Consider the following 19,388-nt stretch of genomic DNA (forward strand, 5'->3'; position numbering starts at 1 on the left):
ACAAGTGTCTAAAGTTTACCCAGTGTTTTCAGTTCAGTTCTTAAATAATATAACCATCTAGTACAGTTTTTCTGTTCACCCGCTGCAGCTCTTGATGTAGCAGGACCTGTCTACGTGACTGCTACCATTAAGTCAACTTGGAAAAAATTAAGCCACAGTTAAGAGAAGAAAAACAGATTTGTACTTTCGAATAAAATCTGAAACCAGAGTTGCCATTTTTCCAATTGATGAGTTAGAAATTCGTATCAGGTTTTAAACAAACTCAAAGTCAGTTTAAAAGTCACCAAAGGAAGGGGGGGGGGGAGGAGGGGGGGTGAGAAAAGAAGAAAAAAATAGGGTATCTTTGAGTTTGCCATAGATGGAAATAAATACTTCATGCCTTTGGAAAGGGAGAATAAGCAATCTTCCAATATCAGAAAATCTCCAATCTCACAAATCTCAGAAAAAAACATGTTTGACAGGAAATCACCATAAGGTTGAATAACTGCTCTACTTCGAGAGCAGTTAACCAGCAGTTTACTGTCAGCCTAAGATGCCAGCTCACGCAAGGTAGTACTACTATAAAAGCAAAGAAAAAAAAAAAAAAAAAGCCATGTCTGCCTGACTGAAGTGCAGTGCTTTCAGGACAGGATTAGAATTCAGAACGGTTGTGGTAAACTACTGAAGTCTAAAAACCAACAATATCAGTTAAAAGCAATGCATATATTCCTATGGATCTAAAATACAGGACCTAGGAGTTACGAGATTGCAAAATAGAGAAAATAGTTTCAGATAACACAATTAGCAGCACAAAGCACCCACAGAAACAGCAAATCTTGCTTTGGGACATGGCGCAGGCCATTTTCTACCTAAAATATAGGTAATAATTACATTTCTTGTCATGGTCGAGTTCTCAGCCAGCTTACTGTGCTCCATTTTGCAGGCAAGGTTTAAGAAAGGTGTATAAATATCAAAGGTACTTCAAGAGAGAAAGATAAGTGTTCCAAAAAACGTCAGCTCATCAGGAAAACTTGGTGAACTTTGGTTAATTGTTTTATCAAAACAACAGCTTCCTAACCTAGAAATATTCCAGTGCTCTCCATGCACACTGAAATTAAAAGACCAGATGATTTTTAGCACAAATTATTTAAACTGAAAATTATGAAAAAGTTTGAGGGGGAATAAAAAAAATTACTGATGTTGACTACATAATGGAGCTGTGAAATCGCCTTCATTTAAGCTTTTCAGTAACAGATTAGACAAAGATCTGCCAAGAATGGGTTACGTATGTTTAGCCCTGCTTCAGAGCAAAGGCAGGCTAAATCACATTTAATATCTCCTTAAGATTTACATTTCTATGACTTCTGCATCTAATGGCTTGTGGTTAATGCGTACAGAACAGCTCCTGCAAACAATAATTTCATACCTTACTAATATCAAGGTTTATTATCTCTTGAGGTTGATCACATCTTAACTTTGATTGATAAATATTGATCCTCACAGACTACTCTCGTATCTGCTTATTAATGCAAATGGAATTCTTACAAACACCCAATAGCTCAGATTTAATTCTCAGTGACATTATAACAGAAGAAATTAGACTCTAGTCTATTAACCAGAACTGATTTTTTTAAAAAAAAGGGTACGTTGTTTCAGTAAACCATTAAAACCGCACTTCTGTGTGGTAAAATCTGCTTTTAGTATCATACACAGAACACAGAAACACAGAACGCAGATATTAAATGTGGAGTATTCACAAGTAGTATTTCCTGTGCACCCAGTATTACAGGACAACATTATCTATTAGGAAAAAAAAAAGATTCAGTACACACTACTAAAAAGGCAAGGCTTACGTTTTGGTTAGTCTTATACCAAGAATGGCTAGTTCACTGGTGGGTTTTTTGCTTTGTTTTGCATCACGACATAACACAACAACTAAGGAACGTTCATCTGAACAGTTTATTAAACAGAACAAAAAAATTAACATGCATATAAACAGACTCTCATTTGTTCCTATTGTGGAAACTACCTAAAAGACAAACACTTATCTTAGATCTCTCTTAAATGCTAGAACACCAACAGTAAAACTTGCCTTTCTCTGAACAGTTTACAGCAGAAGTACGACAGGACTCTTAACAAACCTGAAACAGATTGCTGAGCCGGCTTGACAACAATGCCAGTGAACATATATTTGTACGTAACACTAAAAAAAATGAACACACTGACAGGAAAGTATCGCAAAATCTTGCATTTAAGGAACATCTACTTTACAGTTAATTAAAGTTTAGGCTTCCACAGACTAGACACACTAACTGAAACATAACAGATGTATGTCAGAAGCACGAGATCAAGAAGAAAAACACACGGTCAAAAATACTCACCTTTCCAGTTGATCCAAATGCAAACAGGCCAAGGTCTTCATAAGAAGTGACAGCTGTTAGTAAGAACAATAAAAAAAAAACAAAAAAGCTGAAATATTTATACCTTTATACCTTTAAAATCACTTGAAAGCTCTAGCTTTGCCTTTTTTCCCTTTTTAAATGAACGTAATTCAGGACAGAATTAAAAAAAGAGTATTTTATAGTATTTTTTATTTACAAAATAGCTTTTATATACACCTGTACTTCTGCTACAAAATACAGATATATGCTCAACCATTCAGAAACTCTCCAGAAACTCAATTTTAATATTAAAAATAGTAGGTTTTTTTAATAATAATACATTAATGGCAAATTGCCTTCTCCCAAAGATTTTTCCAAGTAATATTATAGGTGAAGAATTCGAAAGTAGCTTCAACGATTTGGTATCAGATATTCCCACATTTAATTTGTTAAGAGGGTACACTTCTTTTTTTAATGAAGATAAAAGAATCCATTTTCATCTTTCTATGAATACATATACATCAATCACCATCTTACCAGCAGTTAAAAATTCAGCACTATTTATTTTCAAGACAGCTGAAGGTAAACTCCTTCCTGGGATGAAATCTATTATTAAAAAAAAAACCAAAACCAAAACACACTCAAGCAAAAGAAAACAAAAATCCTGCCCTTACCTGCACCTGACTTACATAATCACATTAAAATAGCCTGTGGTTTCCTGTATGCTTTTGTTGAGTTTTAGATGAAGCTCACTTCTAATATTGCTGGTAATTCAAACCAATCCCTTCTCATAAAGAAGGAAGTCATATTAAAGTCTTTCATTGTTGCTCTGTATTTTGTTATTAGAAACTCAAGCAATATCAAAAAGATTAAAGTTTTCTGAGAAATACCACTCACTTTCTCCATATATAATAAAACGGTCTGCAGTTGTAAATGCCTCAAAGGGCAAAAACAATCTCAAAACCCACGTAATTTTATTGTCACACCGCTTGCTTTCTCTTCCTTCGTTCTGCTTGGTGCACTACTGGTTCGACTCCTGTCACATCTTAATTTAGGGCCCAGCCCTGCGATTTGAGCTGCTGGGGGCAGACCTTCACACCTGAGTGAAGTCCCACTGAAGTAAATGGAAGGAGACATGGGAGACAGGCGATTTATAGAGATCAAATGACAGGACTGGAGCCTCTGACTGCCAACTGCCCAAGCTTAGGCAGTTTTATTTTACTAAAGTTCTGCACACAATCAGATCAATATTCCAGGGGGTGGGGTGGGAAGGAAAAGAATAAAAAAATCCCCCACATTTCCATTACATTTTTCATATGATCTTCTCAAGGGCAATGTTTCCTGTTCTGCTCTACTAGGGACATCAATATGCTGTAAAAAAATCAGCTCTCGGCATAAACCTGGATTAATCTCTTACAACTGCTATTACACTGACAAGTTATATACAAATATAATTAAAACAAGCAGTACATCTTACTAGATTTTACCCTGTATTTTTCATAGATTTCTATTTATAAAATTGTTGATCACAAAAAAAAATAATTTTAGAAGACCATTTACAATGGCATAAAAAACCCAGAACCAAAACACAGTAAAATGTTAAACATATTTAGCAGAGTTGGTTTTACCACATGGGAACAAATACACAACACACACATATGAGGAGTTACCAACAAAGAGAACAAAACTTTCCACACAATTCCAAAACAGCAATATGAAACCTTAGAATATTTTCTGTAGTAACTCTTGTCTCTGTAATCAATTTAGCCCTGTGAATACTGGGAAGTCCTAATACTCGAGACTACTTTTGCAATTTCAAGAATATATAGAAGAAAATACTAAGAACAATTGATATAAAGATAAGTTCTGCCTGTGGTTTGATTTCTGTTACATTATTAACATTAAATGGAAATCATCCGTTTAAATGCAAAATGAAATTGGCAAGTATAGTAGGAGCAATACTTATGACCAACTCATAAAATGAAAAGAAAAACAAGCCACTAAACTTCAAAGTACATCCCACATAAATTTCCAATTCCTCTGCTTTACAGAGTAAGCTTAGCCTTTTGTCAGCCTCATCTCCAAAAAAACATAGGTCGTACTAAACACCCGGAGAAAACATTGTCTCAACTAACGCAAATCTTAACACCTGACATGAGGGAATATTGTGGGGTTTTTTGCCAAGCCTTTTGGTCTACACAAATAATTTGATTTTGTCAAAGTCCAGACCAACATAATTTAAAAGTTGAAGACACTTCTTTATTTTTAAATTACAAATTAAATACCTGTGCTTAATAAATCCTGGTCTGTCTTTAGAATGGAATTAATATTGGAACTTTCTCTCCAGAAGGTATTTTATAGATCAGCTCTTTCCTAAGATTAATGATTTGAATACCTGAATGAGTAGTTTACAAACACTTTCACAGGTTTTTCTTCTTCTGCCTTTAAATTTTTCTAGCTCATCTTTTAATAAAATAACTAAAATTTCTTTCCAATTCATTGCCATGGATTAAGCTTAATACTGTAACATGGTTCACAAATGCATGTAGGTTTTATCAAGAAAAACGTTCAATTATCTGCTTTGGAAGCAAACGTACACAGACTTTACTTTGTTGAGGCACAACGGGTCATATTTCTCACTTTTAAAAGGCAACATTCCAGGAAAAAACCTGGAATGCTATCTAACATTTAATTACTTCAATAATTTACAAGAATTATAGAAAATATAATCAGAGAGAAATCTTACTTAAAAAAAAAATTGAAACAGAAAGCCGTAAATCCAGCAAACATTTCTAGACATAGTTCTGGTGCTTGTACTACCTGTCAGCATTAGGCGATAACTAATTATTAACTGTAAAGTGCTGGTTTCAGACAAGAGAAATACTTAGTCCTGTCACTTCAGTGGTATTCCTTGCTGTCAGTTGTGCGTATTTTAAAAAATGCGTTCTCAAGGTGGACTGCTGCCTTTGGTCAATAACTGAGAAGTAAAACCATTCCTGTATATTGGGTCTAAGTTCCTAACAACAAAACTTTTCTTACTTCTAAAAGTTTAAAACCTTAGTTTTCCCCTCTCAATAGCAGTTCTTTTGCAAGGATCTCTTTGATTGTTATTCAGCCAGATAACAACATAATACCACTTAGCGTCTATGCAATACAGAACTTTTCAGCTTCAAGTAACAGGCAAACAAAGATCAAATTACTTCAAGTTCCCCCTTTTTTTTTTGCTTCTTTACAGCTACTTATTTCAGGTTCTGGTTCCTTTATAACAAGCAGAGCTCCAAGAGGAGAAAGAAATTAACACAGACTTAGCCCCAGATCACCAAGCAGCCAACAATATCAATCATAAAAGTAACCCTACCTCTGAAGAATATTTTTTAAGAATGTATGAAGAAGATCGCTCAACAGGTGAGGACAGGAGCAGCAGATCTAAGAAGAATCAGGAAGCAATCATCTGAGACCAAAGCTAGCTACAGAAAACAAAGACAGTAAGGAAAGAAGTGGAAGCTTTCTCCCACCACCTTTGAAAAGAGAGGAGAACAGATGAGAGGGAAACAATAACCAGGAGACTGAAAGAGATGGAGATTTCTGGCTATAACTCGTATCTTTGTGTATGATAAGTCAAGAAAATAGTCAGTTGTTTCAGTATCAATTAAAAGAAACAAAATAAAAACATTAGCAGATTAGATTGCAGATATTAGAATCTACTGTTTGAACATTCTCAAAGCAGTGTAATTTTGAAGGACTGTCTACTGACAGTGACAGCAACGTGACTACTCATTCAGTGTCAAAAAAGCTGTAAACACCTACATCTATAAAGTGCCACAAGAATTACAATAATCCACTATGATTACAACACCTGAAAGGTATCCCTTTCAAACCATAAAGAAAATATGTATTACAAGTAGAAGATTCAGTGTCTGCTATTTTATTGCTATTAAGCCTTCACTGAAGGCAACCACACACACTGAAGTAGCACAGCTCAGCCAGCACCAAAATAATTTTGCTACAAAAATACAGGATCTATCTTTTTGGAAAGATGAAAGAGGCATTTTGAAAAAATTAAAGCTGAAAATCTAGAAACTGGTCAGTCTGGCACTGACTTTTCATAAGAAGTTTCCAAACTGTATTTTTAAATGGCAAATAGTAATCATTAAAAATGTTAACTATTTCAACATCAGTGAACCACGCACAGCTATCTGTTTACATGCTGTTAATTATAGTAATTATACTGGGTCATGTCTTTGTGATATAGGTGAGGAAGTATTTCAGAGATCACTGTTAGTCAAGTCCTCTTCACTTACCAGTCTGGGTGCACATACTGAGCAGAAGAAATACAGAGTAAGTCGCAAGGCTGGCAACAATCAGCAGCAAGATACTAAAGAACACAAAATACTCAGTTACAGCACTTTTACCATACACAGTACCATACACAATCTATCTTTCAGAATGCTACTTTTGCAAGAAGTAAGCTACCACAAGACAATTTCCTCATTTTTATGGCTTGTATCTGCAGACTATGGTTCATATGGTCTCTGACCTTCCCAATACTTGAAGTTCCGCTTCTTCTTACATTGTTCACCAAAGCAGATTGTATACTACACAGAGTAAAGGCCTGATATATGAATTACAAAGAGGATATAAACACAGGAGTTTGTATACATACACACAGACAAATATGCATCTTCTAATGAAATAAATCTAATGCTTAAAAAATGGTAAAAGTAACACTTCTGATGACCTTGGCCCTGTTATCCATAGGTCAGCATGTACAACATGCAGAAGTGCAAACAAAAGCACAAGTGGATTCACATTTTTCAGTAACGCAGCCATCCTACTCTAGAAGGCCCATTACTGGAACTAAAGAAGATAGCAGTTTGGGAATGTAAATATCAGTCTATTAGGAGTAATGGCCAAAAACTTGCCACCATGTGGCAATTTAATGCAATGTCTGGGCAGTACTTACGTTAGGCCAGATTTGGATGACTAAACCAGAGAAGGAAGATCTTATTCAACAATGCTGAAAAGCACAAGCTATTTATTTCTTCCTCAGCTTTTGCACAGGAGTCTTAGTAATCAATTTTTGTTCCATTTAAAGCTACAAGCTGAGTTTAAAAATAGGTGTACGTAAAAACCAACTTACCTAAACCCCATGATCCCTGTGTTGGCCATAGCATAGGATAAGCCAAGTATCCCACTTCCCATGATGGCATTCATTAAATTAAATACTGAGAAACCAAAGGAAGAACCACGACTAGGAGGATTCTGTAAAAAGGGCAGAACAAAGTACAGTTAGTGCAAGAGGTGTCTTGGTCTTTCATAGGCGGAAACTGAAGGGAGGGGGAGACAGTCAACTTTTCCTTCCCTCATCAGTAAATCTCTTTTCTCGTTCTATGCCCACGCAAGCCCTCGTGCACACACAATCACACGACGCTGTCCTGTAAGGATCTCAAGACGCCTACAACTCTGAGTACAGGGATAGCAGAGCGCAACCAGCGAGCGGCTAGATACAAAGCTCGGAAGCAAGCAGCCCCCGGCCCTCCGAGGGGCGAGCAGCTGGGCAAATGGCAGCGGTTCAGCAGTCGAGGACCGAAACGGGCCAGAAGCGGCACCGGGACCAGCTGTTCAGCTTCAGGGGCCCGGCGCAGCCCCGCGCCCCCCAGCCCCCGCCCGGACCCTCTCGCCGCCCTCGCCAGGTACCACCCCCCGGGCGCCGGCCCGCACGGAGCCGCCCCGCAGCGCCCGCCCTCCGCCGAGCTCCATCCACCCGCCCGACCTTCGAGCCCGAGGCCCCGCGCCCCCCCGCACTTCTCCTCACAACCGAGCGCGGCCGGGGCAGCCAACCCCGCAAGCTCCCGCCCCGGGAGCCGCCGCGCCGCGGGACCGCGCTGGGGGAAAGCGCGGGAAGCCGAGTCCGCCCCGCGCCGCAGCCCCCTCAGGGCGCTCCCCTCCCCGCCGCCCCTCACACGCACGCTGCCCGGCGGCGGCGGCAGCAGCGGGGCGGACTCCCCGTCCTCCCCGTCCTCGTCCGCCTCCTCCTGCTGCTGCTGCTCGCGGGCGGACAGGTACCAGCCCCGCTCGGCCAGGAGCCGCCCGGCCCCCCGCTGCGCCGGCGCCATAGCACCCCGCGCCCCGCCGCCTCGCCTCTGAGGGGAACGCCGCCGGGGGGCGGGGCCGCGGGGCCGTGGAGGGGGCGGGGCTGGAGCGGCTGCCCCGCCCCCCCGCTCGGCGCGGCCACACGGAGCGGCGCGGCGGCGCGGCGTCACGGAGCGTTGGTGACGTGCGAGGCCGCCGGCGCTCGGCATGAGGTGAGGGCTGGGGGGCTGGGGGGCCGGTAGCTGTAGCAACGGGGTGGCTCCGGCTGCGGCCTGCGTGCGGGGCGGCCCGGCCCCGCAGCCCCCGGCCCCGCAGCCCCCGGGCGGGCCCGCTCACCTCCGGCCAGCGGCGGGCGGCCCAGGCTGCGGCGGGCCTGCCTGAGGCGGCGGCTGCCAGCGGGGCTCCCCTCAGGGGCGGGCGGTGAGGCCCCCGCCACGGATCCCCCCGGCGACGGTCCCTTCCCCGGGTGAGGCCTGACCGGCGCCTCGCCGGCCCGCCCGGGGGTGCGTGCGCGGTGCCTAGTGTTGCTGGGGGAGCTGGGCCGAGCCGCAGCCCCCGGCCTCTGATTCACCTCAGGTCACTGAGGGATGAACGGGGCAAGCGGGGATGTCGGTCGGGAGGAAAGGCAGGCCTGCCCTGGGCACTTGGGGAAGATGCCGGCCCTCACGGCAGCGTGGCGGCGGTGACCTCCCACCGGACCCGGCGTGGGGCTCGCCTAGGACCGAGAAGCCTGCGCGAACTAGGCCCGCAGTTTCCAGCTAGAAGGGGAATACCTAAGAAAAACACGGAGGTGCACTGGCCTCTGGATGAAGGATTTCTCCTCTCTAGCAGATGTGAAGAATGTGATGTTTATTTTTTGAGTCAGCAGGGAAAAGGAGGTGTGCTTTGCCAAAAGCTTGGCTCAGGGAAATGAACTGGCTGGGAGATGCAGGGAGTCCCAGCAAGGAGCTGGGATTTGTGGGGGAGGGAGGATGGGAGTGGTGGCAGCTTTGCTAGGGCTCGGATCTAGCATCTTTTCTTAAGAAGAGACCGCATGGCTCCTTGTGCTGAAGGAGGGCAGTGGCCTGTACGTTGGAGTGCAGATGTCTGAGGCAGGCAAAAGAGCTGGTTTCCTTTCAGAGCTAGTTTGCACCTTTCCTATCAACCCCCAGTCTTAAAACAAACATCCCAAGAAGTCAGGAGAAATGTCAGCCTCCAGCACTACCTAATCATTGGTTCCTGCCTAGGAGCGGCCGATGCAGAGTCAGGAAATCTGTGCCCCGTTGAGACTGTCTCTACTCAGGGAAATCATGTAGACAGAGAAGCATAAAGCTACTTTTCAAGACCCTATCCGATGAATGAACTGTGGAGAGGGGTTCAGTCGCTTGAGCGGACATTAGTAATGCTTCCTCGTTCCTTTAGGGGAATTCTGCATTTAATTCATGGTGTTTCTGGCATACAGCTCATGGAGCAAAGATGCTACAGTGTGTAACACCTTACCGCTGGGGTACAGGAGGCAGAAATTGCTGAAGAGTGATTATGACTACTGTTGCTAATAACCGTTTTCTAGCAACCACTGCTTGGTGATTAATTTTATCAGAGACAGAAGGGATCCAACAGTAGGATCAAGACAATAGAAAACTCTCCATTTGGCTTACTGGGATTAATACCACTTTTATTAGAACAAAGAGAGGTCATTGGTTTTTCGGCAGGAGGGGATTATCTCACTGCTTAAAGTTAGTGTTTAAGTCAAAAAATACATTTGCAAAAGGACAGAAATTTGTAGTACATAATTCATAACAAAGGCCTTTAGTAAACTGTTGTGAATTGTTTCATACAGATGGAAATTCTAGTTTAAGAGAACAGCAAATCCATGTGATTTGCAGCCTTTTTAATGGAATGATTACATAACGTCTATAAAATGAATAATTTTTCTTCTAGGACTTTATGGAGATTTGGATACTCTGCCAGACTACTGAAAACTAATCATTTTAGGACAGTTGCATCAAATACATCATTTCCAGCAGTTTGGATTCTATCAGCACAATATTCTGGCAGAATACCTGGTCTCTTTTTAGTAGTTAAAAAAAATAGGTTTTCTACAATGCCTGAAACCGTGGAGGATAAAGCTAATCTAGAACTGTATTCACCACATCCTGAAGTGCGTGGGATGACACTACTTGACAGAGAAGCTTTTAAAAGGACAGTTGTTGTTCCAGTTCTTAAAGTCAAGAAAGAAATTGTAAATACTGTGCTGAAGTCTCTAAAACATACGGTACTACAGCGTCCTGGTCTAAAGCGAGTGGCTGAGGATCCAGAAGATGGGGACAGTAGACTTGTTATTCTGGATCCTCATAAAATACCAGGATTCTCGTTGGGAGAATCGGAGCAAGAGATATTAAAAGAGCTTAATGTTTGTCCTGAGGTGTCCAAGTATAACTTGGAGCTGACTTACGAGAATTTCAAGTCGGAAGAGATCCTACGAGCAGTCCTTCCTGAAGGTCAAGAAGTCACCTCTGGATTTAGCCGTGTTGGTCACATAGCTCATTTGAATCTTAGAGATCATCAGCTACCGTACAGACATTTGATTGGTAGGTAAAATGACTCTTCTCAGAAAAGTAATTAATGTAGTTTGTATATTGCTTAAAAGATATTTCAACAATTATTCTACTGATAAATTATTATTTGTACAAAGTAAACTTTTGAGCACTATTCATTGCTTTATATTTTGACTTTAAATAGCTTTGTGCGGATGGTGTAGCTGTGCACAAAAGGCACAGTTGCCTCCTCTTTCAGTAACTGGTCTCACTTCACTGAGCATTGGGTCAGGGTAAAGTATGCACCTTAGAAAGATGTCACATCTGCAACTGTGAATTATTAGAGGAGGGTTATTCTAATATGTGCTTACTTTTGTTAATTTCACAGTAAGCAGCAATGTTTGTGTCTCTTGTAGAACATCAAAGGTTGTCGTCCTTTAACCGGAATAACTTTTGCCCTCTCTTTCAGGCCAGGTTATAATTGACAAGAATCCAGGAATCACCTGTGTAGTGAATAAAACCAATATTATTGACAGCACATACAGAAATTTTCAAATGGAAGTGCTCGCTGGAGAGGGCAACCTGATAACCAAGGTACAGGGTGTTTTCCCCTTTTATTTTAAATTTAATAAGCTGAAACTCAAAGGCATCTACTGGAAAGATGTGATGAGGAGACAGTATTGCGACCATTCCTTTGCACAGGGCCCCTCCTGATACCTGTTTTACAGTGTAAGAGTCAGCATTTAGTTCTACATTCATTTGTCATGGTCTGCCAAGAGCAAACTCACAACCATAGGGATTGTGAAGATACATATTCTTTCAAGTTCATAGCCTAGATTTTAATGATATGTAAAAGCAGTGAAGTAAAGGTTTCTTACAGGGATACTAATTACAAACTTGTAGCAGGGGACGTTTCTGGCTCTAAAGCCAAAACACTTCGTGGTTTTGAGCTAAGAAAATGCTGTTTCTTAATTTCACCAAGCCTAGCACAGTGGCTGGTACAGAATGTAAGGCTGTGTTTTTAAATCTCACTGGCTTTGCAGCTTAGGCAAGATTTTGCCTATGGCTTTTTTCCTTTTCTGTCAGCAGCAAGACAGACCTCATCTCTCCTCTGTTTTGACATTTTTCAGGTGTAAAGCACTATGTAACTGCCAAGTATTCTTCGTGTAGGGTTTCTTGTCTTTAGCTGGAAACTTGGCCACTGGTTCGACCAAAAAATATTTTTCCTAACTGTTAGTAGCTTTATACTTTTAGAAAACATTGGAGTGCTAAATAAAAAGTTGAGTAGTGTGGTAGAACATCTTGTACGTGCACAGATAAGGCATTTGAATTGACAAGGCAGAAGTGACAATCAAATATTACGCAGATGGTATTAGCTCATTGAGCATACATCTAGCATACCACTGAGCTGCATACCGAGGAGTGCAGATACACACTGCAGTGTGTTTCTTGCTGGCAAAGTAAATGATGCAGTGATTTGGATCTGCAGTTACTTACTTCAGTCACACAATTCAAGTGGGGTGCAAAGTATTATCTTGCATCCCGTTCTCATCTGAATAAATACTCTTTCTTTTTAGGTCTGTTCTTAAGATAGTGGTCATCCCAAAGTTTGGGTTTGGATTAGTTTCCAGACTCTTGTCACCTTGAGAGATAAAATACAGTATTTTTTTCAAACTGCAGAATTCAAGGCTCCCAGTTGCTTTGAATTTGTCTGGCTGTTGCCATTCTTGCGCTGTATCATTTTCAGACACTTATTTACTATGTGGCCTCTGCTAAGGAGGGCTTGAGCCATCTTCCCAAGATCTGCTTTCAATAAAGGAGTTGTCAGCCAGCCACAAAGCTCTCGAAAAGCCTCAGATATTTTTTTTTTACGGTCATTTTAAGTTTCTGCTTTATTTCCACCGGGTGATTGAGAGATGCATAAGCCAGCCACCTGGATTGACAGTTGGAACATTCCTTATAGCTATTTCTGATGAGTAGATCTGTTTATGCAAGATTCATGGGACAAATGTCAATGTACACATTAATTTTTGATAAAGCACCTTGGGTTTTAGCTGTCTTAATTACTGATAATGCTTAAACATGCCTGGAATTTGAACACATGAGGCTTAAGCAAGTGTTTTGGACTTTCAGGTCAAAGAAAATAATATTGCATATGAATTGGACTTTTCTAAAGTCTACTGGAACCCACGTCTTTCCACAGAACACAGCCGCATCGTTGAGCTTTTAAAGCCCAGTGATGTCCTTTTCGATGTCTTTGCTGGGATCGGACCTTTTGCTATTCCAGCAGCAAAGAAAAAGTGCCACGTATTTGCAAATGATCTCAATCCTGAATCCTACAACTGGCTCCTGCACAACTGCAAACTAAACAAAGTAGACAACAAAATAAAAGCGTTCAATATGGATGGCAGGGACTTCCTCCTGGGGCCAGTAAGAGAAGAACTAAGTAAAGAGCTCCCACTTCTGAAAGAAGAACCGAAAACCTCTTTTCATATAGTCATGAATTTGCCAGCTTTGGCTATTGAATTTCTAGATGTTTTCAGGCATCTCTTAGTTGGAGAGCCGTGCAGCACTGCTGGCCTTCCCATGGTGCACTGCTACGGTTTCTCCAAACATGATGACCCAGCCAAAGATATTCAAGAACGAGCTGAAGCTTCGCTGGGAACCTCCTTGGATGGACGCTGTTCTACTCACCTGGTTAGAAATGTTGCACCGAACAAGGAGATGCTGTGCATTAGTTTCCAGATTCCAGCAGATGTGCTGTACAAGAGGCCCTGCCCTGATGAAGGTAAGCAACGAGCCTCCTGCGTGGTGCTTGGATTACAGACTACACCTTTTACTGTCTCGGGCTGGTCCCACCTTGTCAGCCCTGTGGGCCACTCCAGCCATGTGACAGCGATTCTGTGTTTGGTTGTGAGCTCAGAGGTGGCTGACAGGACTGAGCGCCTGCACGTGTGCAGCAGCTGTGCAGGGCTTCATGCGCTCTGGGTAACAGCGGTCTGCTCCTCTGATCCCAGCATGAGCCTCCACAGAAAAAGTGGACTGGATAGGATCATCCCACAGGCCATAGACCAAGCCTTCATGCCTCAGATTGCATACTGGGGGAGGATGGGGTATCTAACGCCAAGCACACATTTCTGTTCACTAAATACGTAAGAACTGGAGCTTCGTTTTCACCCAGGGTGGAGCAGCATACTTCCAAGTGGCTGATCCCAGTTCTAACCTTCTCCCTTATGCTTGCATGGACTTAGATTAGGTCTGGAGTCACTACGTCAGCAGAATTGGGTTCTGTACAATTTAATTGAGAAACAGGTATCCTTAGAGATCTTTAATGCCGAATATATATACATATATATATTACACAATTGGTCATTTATTTCTTGAAGTACTCATAGAAGCTAGTTTGTGATTTTGGACTTTCTGCTGCCTGACGGGGGAGGAGACAGGAGAAGCTTTCAGTCTGCAGTTACATGGGCTGGAGGAACAAAGAATTTGATAAAGTTTTAATGCCATGAATCTTATTTTTGCGCTGTTGTTGGGTAGCACTGAGATGTAGGTCAAAGTGTAGCTCAGTACAGGTTTTTTGAAAGTCTTTTTTGGCATTTAGTAAAGACCCCCCCCATTACTGCTGTAAGTTTTCATTTGTGACTGTTAATCCTGATTTTAACTCTCATCTCTTCCTGTTAAATCCTGTGGTACGCGGCTTGTGGTTTAGTTCAGTCTGGTTACTGTACATTACATAGCTTACTTTTTCTAACTTTCTTCCAGGAAAACCAGCCTCTAAACGCCTGCGTGCCAGCAAAGATTCTTCTGAAGAAAAGTTGCTGAGCTGAAGACTTCAAGAGTTATGGCAACTACCTTAGTATTTTGCGTAAGGTATACTTAGGTTACCTCTGGTTTACCCCATGAATTATTTGAAGCATACCTGTGTTGCCCATCTCAGGTGCCAAGATGTGATGTGTGTTGCAGCTTTCCTTTGTCAGCCTTGATTCCTGCATTTACCTTTTTTTAACTGTGAGATCGATAGGCAGATTAAAATTGTTGTTACTAAAAAGAATTAAACTTTGCTTTTTTGTAACAAATGTGTTTTGGTACTTTTTTGCTCTCTATTTTTTCAAACTCCATGATAACTCGGTGACACAGATTAGGATAGATTTTGCCATGTCATTTTGATACTGGGCAGTTTGTGGTGAGATAGATTTTTGTATTTTGTCAGTCCTAGCAAGATGACTTTGTAATAACCTGTGCATTGGATTCTCCCTAACAAATGATTTTGGTGTTTAAGACTATTGGATTACTGTTAGCAGATGCACAAACAGCTCTCGTGTAAGCAAGGTAACCTTTCAAAAACTTCACCCAAGATACAAAAAGGCCAAAATAGCCATATATACTTGTTCCTAGGCTTTTGAGTAATAAATGCTTTTTAACACTGAGATTTAGTTGGGGATTAGTTGACTTCTAACTTAAGTGTTTGCCCACCATTAAAGCAGGAAGCACTGAAGGCCATTTGCACATTTGCAGATGAAGTACATGCTTGCATTGAAGCGCTAGACTGAAAACCAGTACCCGGCTGAACAGTCCTGTCTTGAGACTGCGTCCCCCTGTGGCTTTTGTGCCTCTGCTGCCTCCCAGCTTTCCCCCTACCTCTCTGACTGCTCCTCTGCTGCAGTCCCTGGATGATCCCTCTGACTGGCTGCTTGTATTCTGCAGGGATTTGAAAAGCCTCTGTCTCTGGTTTCTTTTTCTTGCCCATCCAAACTATTGTTGGGCAATATCAACCACAAATAGTTTATTTGGACAGAGAACTCGGATCACCCTGTTGGTTTCAGCTATCTTCCTTCAGTCCAAGTTCAGAGCTCACGGCTGGCCACTCAGTTACCAGATGTCTCTTACCCTCCCTGGCTCTGCTGCTGTGGCTCCATCACTGGGGCCTACAACCTGATGTCTTGGTTCTCACCCAAACAACTGCTTAGGCCTGTGGATTTGTTTTGCTCACGGCTGTGTGTGACAGCCCTTCCCTTGGCTTACGCGGCCAGTGCTTTTGAGCAAGCCTTCACAGCTTGGTACCACTGGATCGTTTTTATCAAACCAGGGGGAAAAAAAAATCATCATGACTCACTTGTACTATCTGGAAAGCTGCTGTGCAGATTACCTCCCTGGCCTGCTGCTCCAGCCCGAGCATTCCCCCACTGGCCTTTAAAACGGTATCTCAACAGCTTTAACCTATTTGTCCTCACCATCAGTGACAGGCACATCCTATCCTCTCCCTACCAGTCACTGCTCTTCTAAGAGCAAGTGCTGGGCTCTTGCCTCCAGCCTTTGATGCTATCTGCTGTCTGTTACATTCTCTAACACCACTGTGTGCTTCCCTACCGCTGCCCTGCGGATTTCCCATAAACATTCAAAAGCTGCTCTTGTTCTTCAGAGCCCTCCCTAAACACTGCTGTAGCGCTAAGGCCCCTGACCGTTCTGGAATGATCCATGCTAACACACCTGCGTACTGCCAGAGACCGCAGGTCCCTTTGTACTCATTGCCTCAGTCCAAATTCAGGGGTTCTTGGCCCTACTGCACTAACAGAGACCTGGCTGCGATCACCATTTCTGTGTTATGCAAGTCAACTACCTAACTCTGATTTTCAGCATGTGACTTGCATATCGCAGGGCAGGGAAGTTCTTAGTTCTTACAAGTTTTGCTCACTTACGGGTAGCAGTATAACTTTAGATGCAAGTCAACAGATCATGTGCAGCTACTGCAGTAACCAGAGGGGTTCTGTATTTTTCTGTGCAATTGCCACTTCTGCGTATAACCCTTCCACATGAAATAGCAAACAACAGCCAACATACACTCAAGTTACATAAGAATATTTAAATCATCTATATTAATAGGCATATGCAGTTCTGCATTCATTAGCGCAACAATCTGAGGCTTTACAAACCGAAAACGAAGCAGGTCATCGGTGAGGTGTACCTTACTGGGTGAGCCCGAAATAGTGAAGACTCCCCTGGCTGCTGCTACTTCCTGCCAGGGTCCCCAGCTGAATCCCAGGAGGACTGCTGCTATTGCTGCTGTCGCATCTGGGAACAGAGGAGAGGCTGTCAGCCATCTGTGACGGAGGAAGGAACTCCCACAGCTTCTGGCTGCTAGAGAAACCGTCAGCTAAGCCCTGGTGGCAGCCATCTACTATGTGTGAGGGAAGGGACAAATAAAGGGCACCTGAGAGGGCAGGAGGAAGGACGCCAGGTGGGAAGCAGCACTCGTCTCGGGGCTGAACTACCACACAAGTGCGAGTGTATGAGTGGCCTCTCACATGCGCCACGCGGCTGAGCCTTACAACACCCAGTGATGGGCTTTCTGTCTGCAGCCAGGCCACCTGCCCCTGGCAGGGAGCAGTACTCCACAGGCTACAATCTTTTCTACACCTGTGCCTCGTGCATAATATTACCTGCCAGCAACTATTCTGGGCACAAACAGCAGGGTTACAGGGAAAAGGCAATGGAGATGTTGATGCCTCCCTCCCCTTAATAAAGGAAGCATCAAGTCTGGAATAGAGCTTACTCTTTATTACAACATAGAAAAAATACATTCACTTAATACACTTCCCAGAGCAGCATTCCAACAGCTATTAAGGGATGACCCATAAAACGGGGTCCCGGCTTTACTGCAGAGGCGCTCGCTGTCCTGAGCAGTTTCCAGTCTCCTGCAGTTCATACACACCCGTGGCAAAGGCCAGTTCGGCTGCAGGAAGCCCATCTCGGCCACGTTAGTCCACGTTCCACTACAGGGAAAGGGGAAGAAATCTGTAAAAGCAGTAGATCAAGTGGCAAGGGTCATCCCAAGAGCCAGGCAAAGGGATGTTCCTGCCAAAAGAAGCTCCTGAATGCACGACAGAAAAGTTGTGGACAGAGCTAAACAGGGAAAAAAACCAAACCCAATTTTGACTAATGACCCAGCCTTTTATCAAGGCTTCCTAAATTGCTTCTAAAGGAACTCAGTTGAAAGACATTCAGCTAAAGATTTGTTTTCCAGGCAAAGGTAAGAACCAAGTGACATCCGGAAGGATCCTGCATAAGAGTTGTGTCAGCATAGTTTCAGGGTTTCTCATCTCATCCAGCTGGCAGGAGGAAAAACCCACTTGTCCAAACTGGGGAAACTAGTTTTATGGGAAGAAAGTGTAGGCTTGAATATTGACACTAAATGTTATAATCAAAATGGCATTTAAATGCTTGTGCAAATAAAACCCTGCAATAAGAGTAAAACCACAAACTTTAATAAAAAAGTCTGGCTTTATTTAGAAAAAATTTACAAGTGTGTTTCTTTAAACCTCAAACATACACAGCTGAGTTATTCACATCTTCCATTAGATGTGGCTTATTGCTTCAGCCTCCCTCAGCAAAGTGCCACATGACTAACGAGTTTCCCCCTCCACAAAAATGTATCTACAATTTTACAAAGCTCTCGTGCAGACTTTTTTTTTTTCCTTTCCCCCTTTAACACTTAAACACAGCTGGTTTTACACAGAAAAGTGACTGCAACTTAGCCATTATGCAGATGGCAGCAATTTTACCCAACCTTTGCTGGTTTGATTTGCTTCTCGCTCCATTCGGTGTCCCATGACTACGGGCTAATGCGCACTGGCTAACTGGGGTGCCAGAAAAGACCACTGAAAGCATCCTGTAAGGCTCGGTGACAAGCAAGGGAAGAAGTGTAGCCCCCAGCCAGATCCTGCGGAGAGGCGGCTCGTACATGGTTGAGATACCTGAAACAAGGAAAAGCATTATTTCAGAGCAGAAATAAACAGGTCGAACACCTGCATAGTCCACAGTACAGTGAGGTTGAGGTTACTTTTTGGGAGAAAGCAAGGAAGGGGAGCTGCCTACTGCCAGCCACCAGTATGAAACTTCCCTTAGTTAAAGCAATGATGATGCCGATGCACCTTCAGACAAGCTGCCCAACACACACACTGAAAAAGCTCAGCTCTTTGCAATAGGTTGCGCAGCATTAAGTACACTCCCTGGTTTGTATTTTCTGTGCTAGCTCTGGGGGGAGGGTTGCATCCTCCCCCCACTTTGGTAGTTCCTTCTAAGACAATGACGATGACAGCAGAAGCTCTCCTGCACTCCCGCTGGAATCGGGGAGTTTCAGCTCTGTCCAATTAATGCTGGGCACTCCCCAGAGCCAACTGTGCCGGTTGCTCTGATGACAACAGGGATGAACGTTCTGCTCTCGGGCCTATCTGTATCTGGAATAAGTCCACCGACACCAGGGAATTAGATCTGTAGGAGGCTGTCATCAATATTTTGGCTAAAGAAGCCTCTAAACTTCACCATTAATTAAGCACCATCACTCATTTGCAGAGCCATCTAATTTTAAACCAAACCAGCCAGACTGATCAGTTGACATTGAAACATGCTACCTACA

At 42.9% G+C, this 19,388-nt stretch overlaps 3 protein-coding genes across 9 annotated transcripts in view; 1 reads left to right on the top strand and 2 right to left on the bottom strand.

The window, feature by feature from the left end:
• The window catches only part of SLC38A6 (solute carrier family 38 member 6), a 54,167-nt gene extending 37,072 nt beyond the window's left edge, over nt 1–17,095 (bottom strand). The window contains exons 1-4 of one of the 2 annotated variants that reach the window (XM_040601003.1): nt 16,938–17,095; nt 7,501–7,622; nt 6,662–6,735; nt 2,361–2,413 (exon numbers count right to left, since the gene is read on the bottom strand). In XM_040601003.1, the coding sequence (XP_040456937.1) occupies nt 2,361–2,413; nt 6,662–6,735; nt 7,501–7,574 (201 nt within the window). In that variant the 5' untranslated portion in view covers nt 7,575–7,622; nt 16,938–17,095. Of the gene's footprint in view, nt 1–2,360; nt 2,414–6,661; nt 6,736–7,500; nt 7,623–8,329; nt 8,506–16,937 lie in introns of those variants that run through there. The other variant, XM_040601002.1, reaches the window with a different exon arrangement.
• TRMT5 (tRNA methyltransferase 5) lies at nt 8,577–15,043 on the top strand. 2 transcript variants are annotated; one of them, XM_040601000.1, is made up of 5 exons: nt 8,577–8,665; nt 10,374–11,023; nt 11,439–11,563; nt 13,103–13,757; nt 14,738–15,043. In XM_040601000.1, exons 1-5 carry the CDS (start codon nt 8,661–8,663, stop codon nt 14,800–14,802), a joined length of 1,500 nt encoding a protein of 499 aa, XP_040456934.1. In that variant the 5' UTR covers nt 8,577–8,660; the 3' UTR covers nt 14,803–15,043. The 2 variants fall into 2 exon arrangements, with proteins under 2 accessions (XP_040456934.1, XP_040456935.1); XM_040601001.1 differs by lacking the exon at nt 8,577–8,665 and adding an exon at nt 8,745–9,331.
• A 1,139-nt stretch (nt 17,096–18,234) lies between the features above and the next one.
• Nucleotides 18,235–19,388, bottom strand: part of MNAT1 (MNAT1 component of CDK activating kinase) — a 124,623-nt gene continuing 123,469 nt past the window's right edge. For 4 of the 5 annotated variants that reach the window (XM_040601007.1, XM_040601010.1, XM_040601004.1 and 1 more), the window contains one exon: nt 18,235–18,726. In XM_040601007.1, coding sequence (XP_040456941.1) covers nt 18,606–18,726 — 121 coding nt within the window. In that variant the 3' untranslated portion in view covers nt 18,235–18,605. The remainder of the gene's footprint in view (nt 18,727–19,388) is intronic. The other variant, XM_040601006.1, reaches the window with a different exon arrangement.

The sequence above is a fragment of the Falco naumanni genome, chromosome 7, assembly GCF_017639655.2.
Source record: "Falco naumanni isolate bFalNau1 chromosome 7, bFalNau1.pat, whole genome shotgun sequence".
Taxonomy (NCBI): domain Eukaryota; kingdom Metazoa; phylum Chordata; class Aves; order Falconiformes; family Falconidae; genus Falco; species Falco naumanni.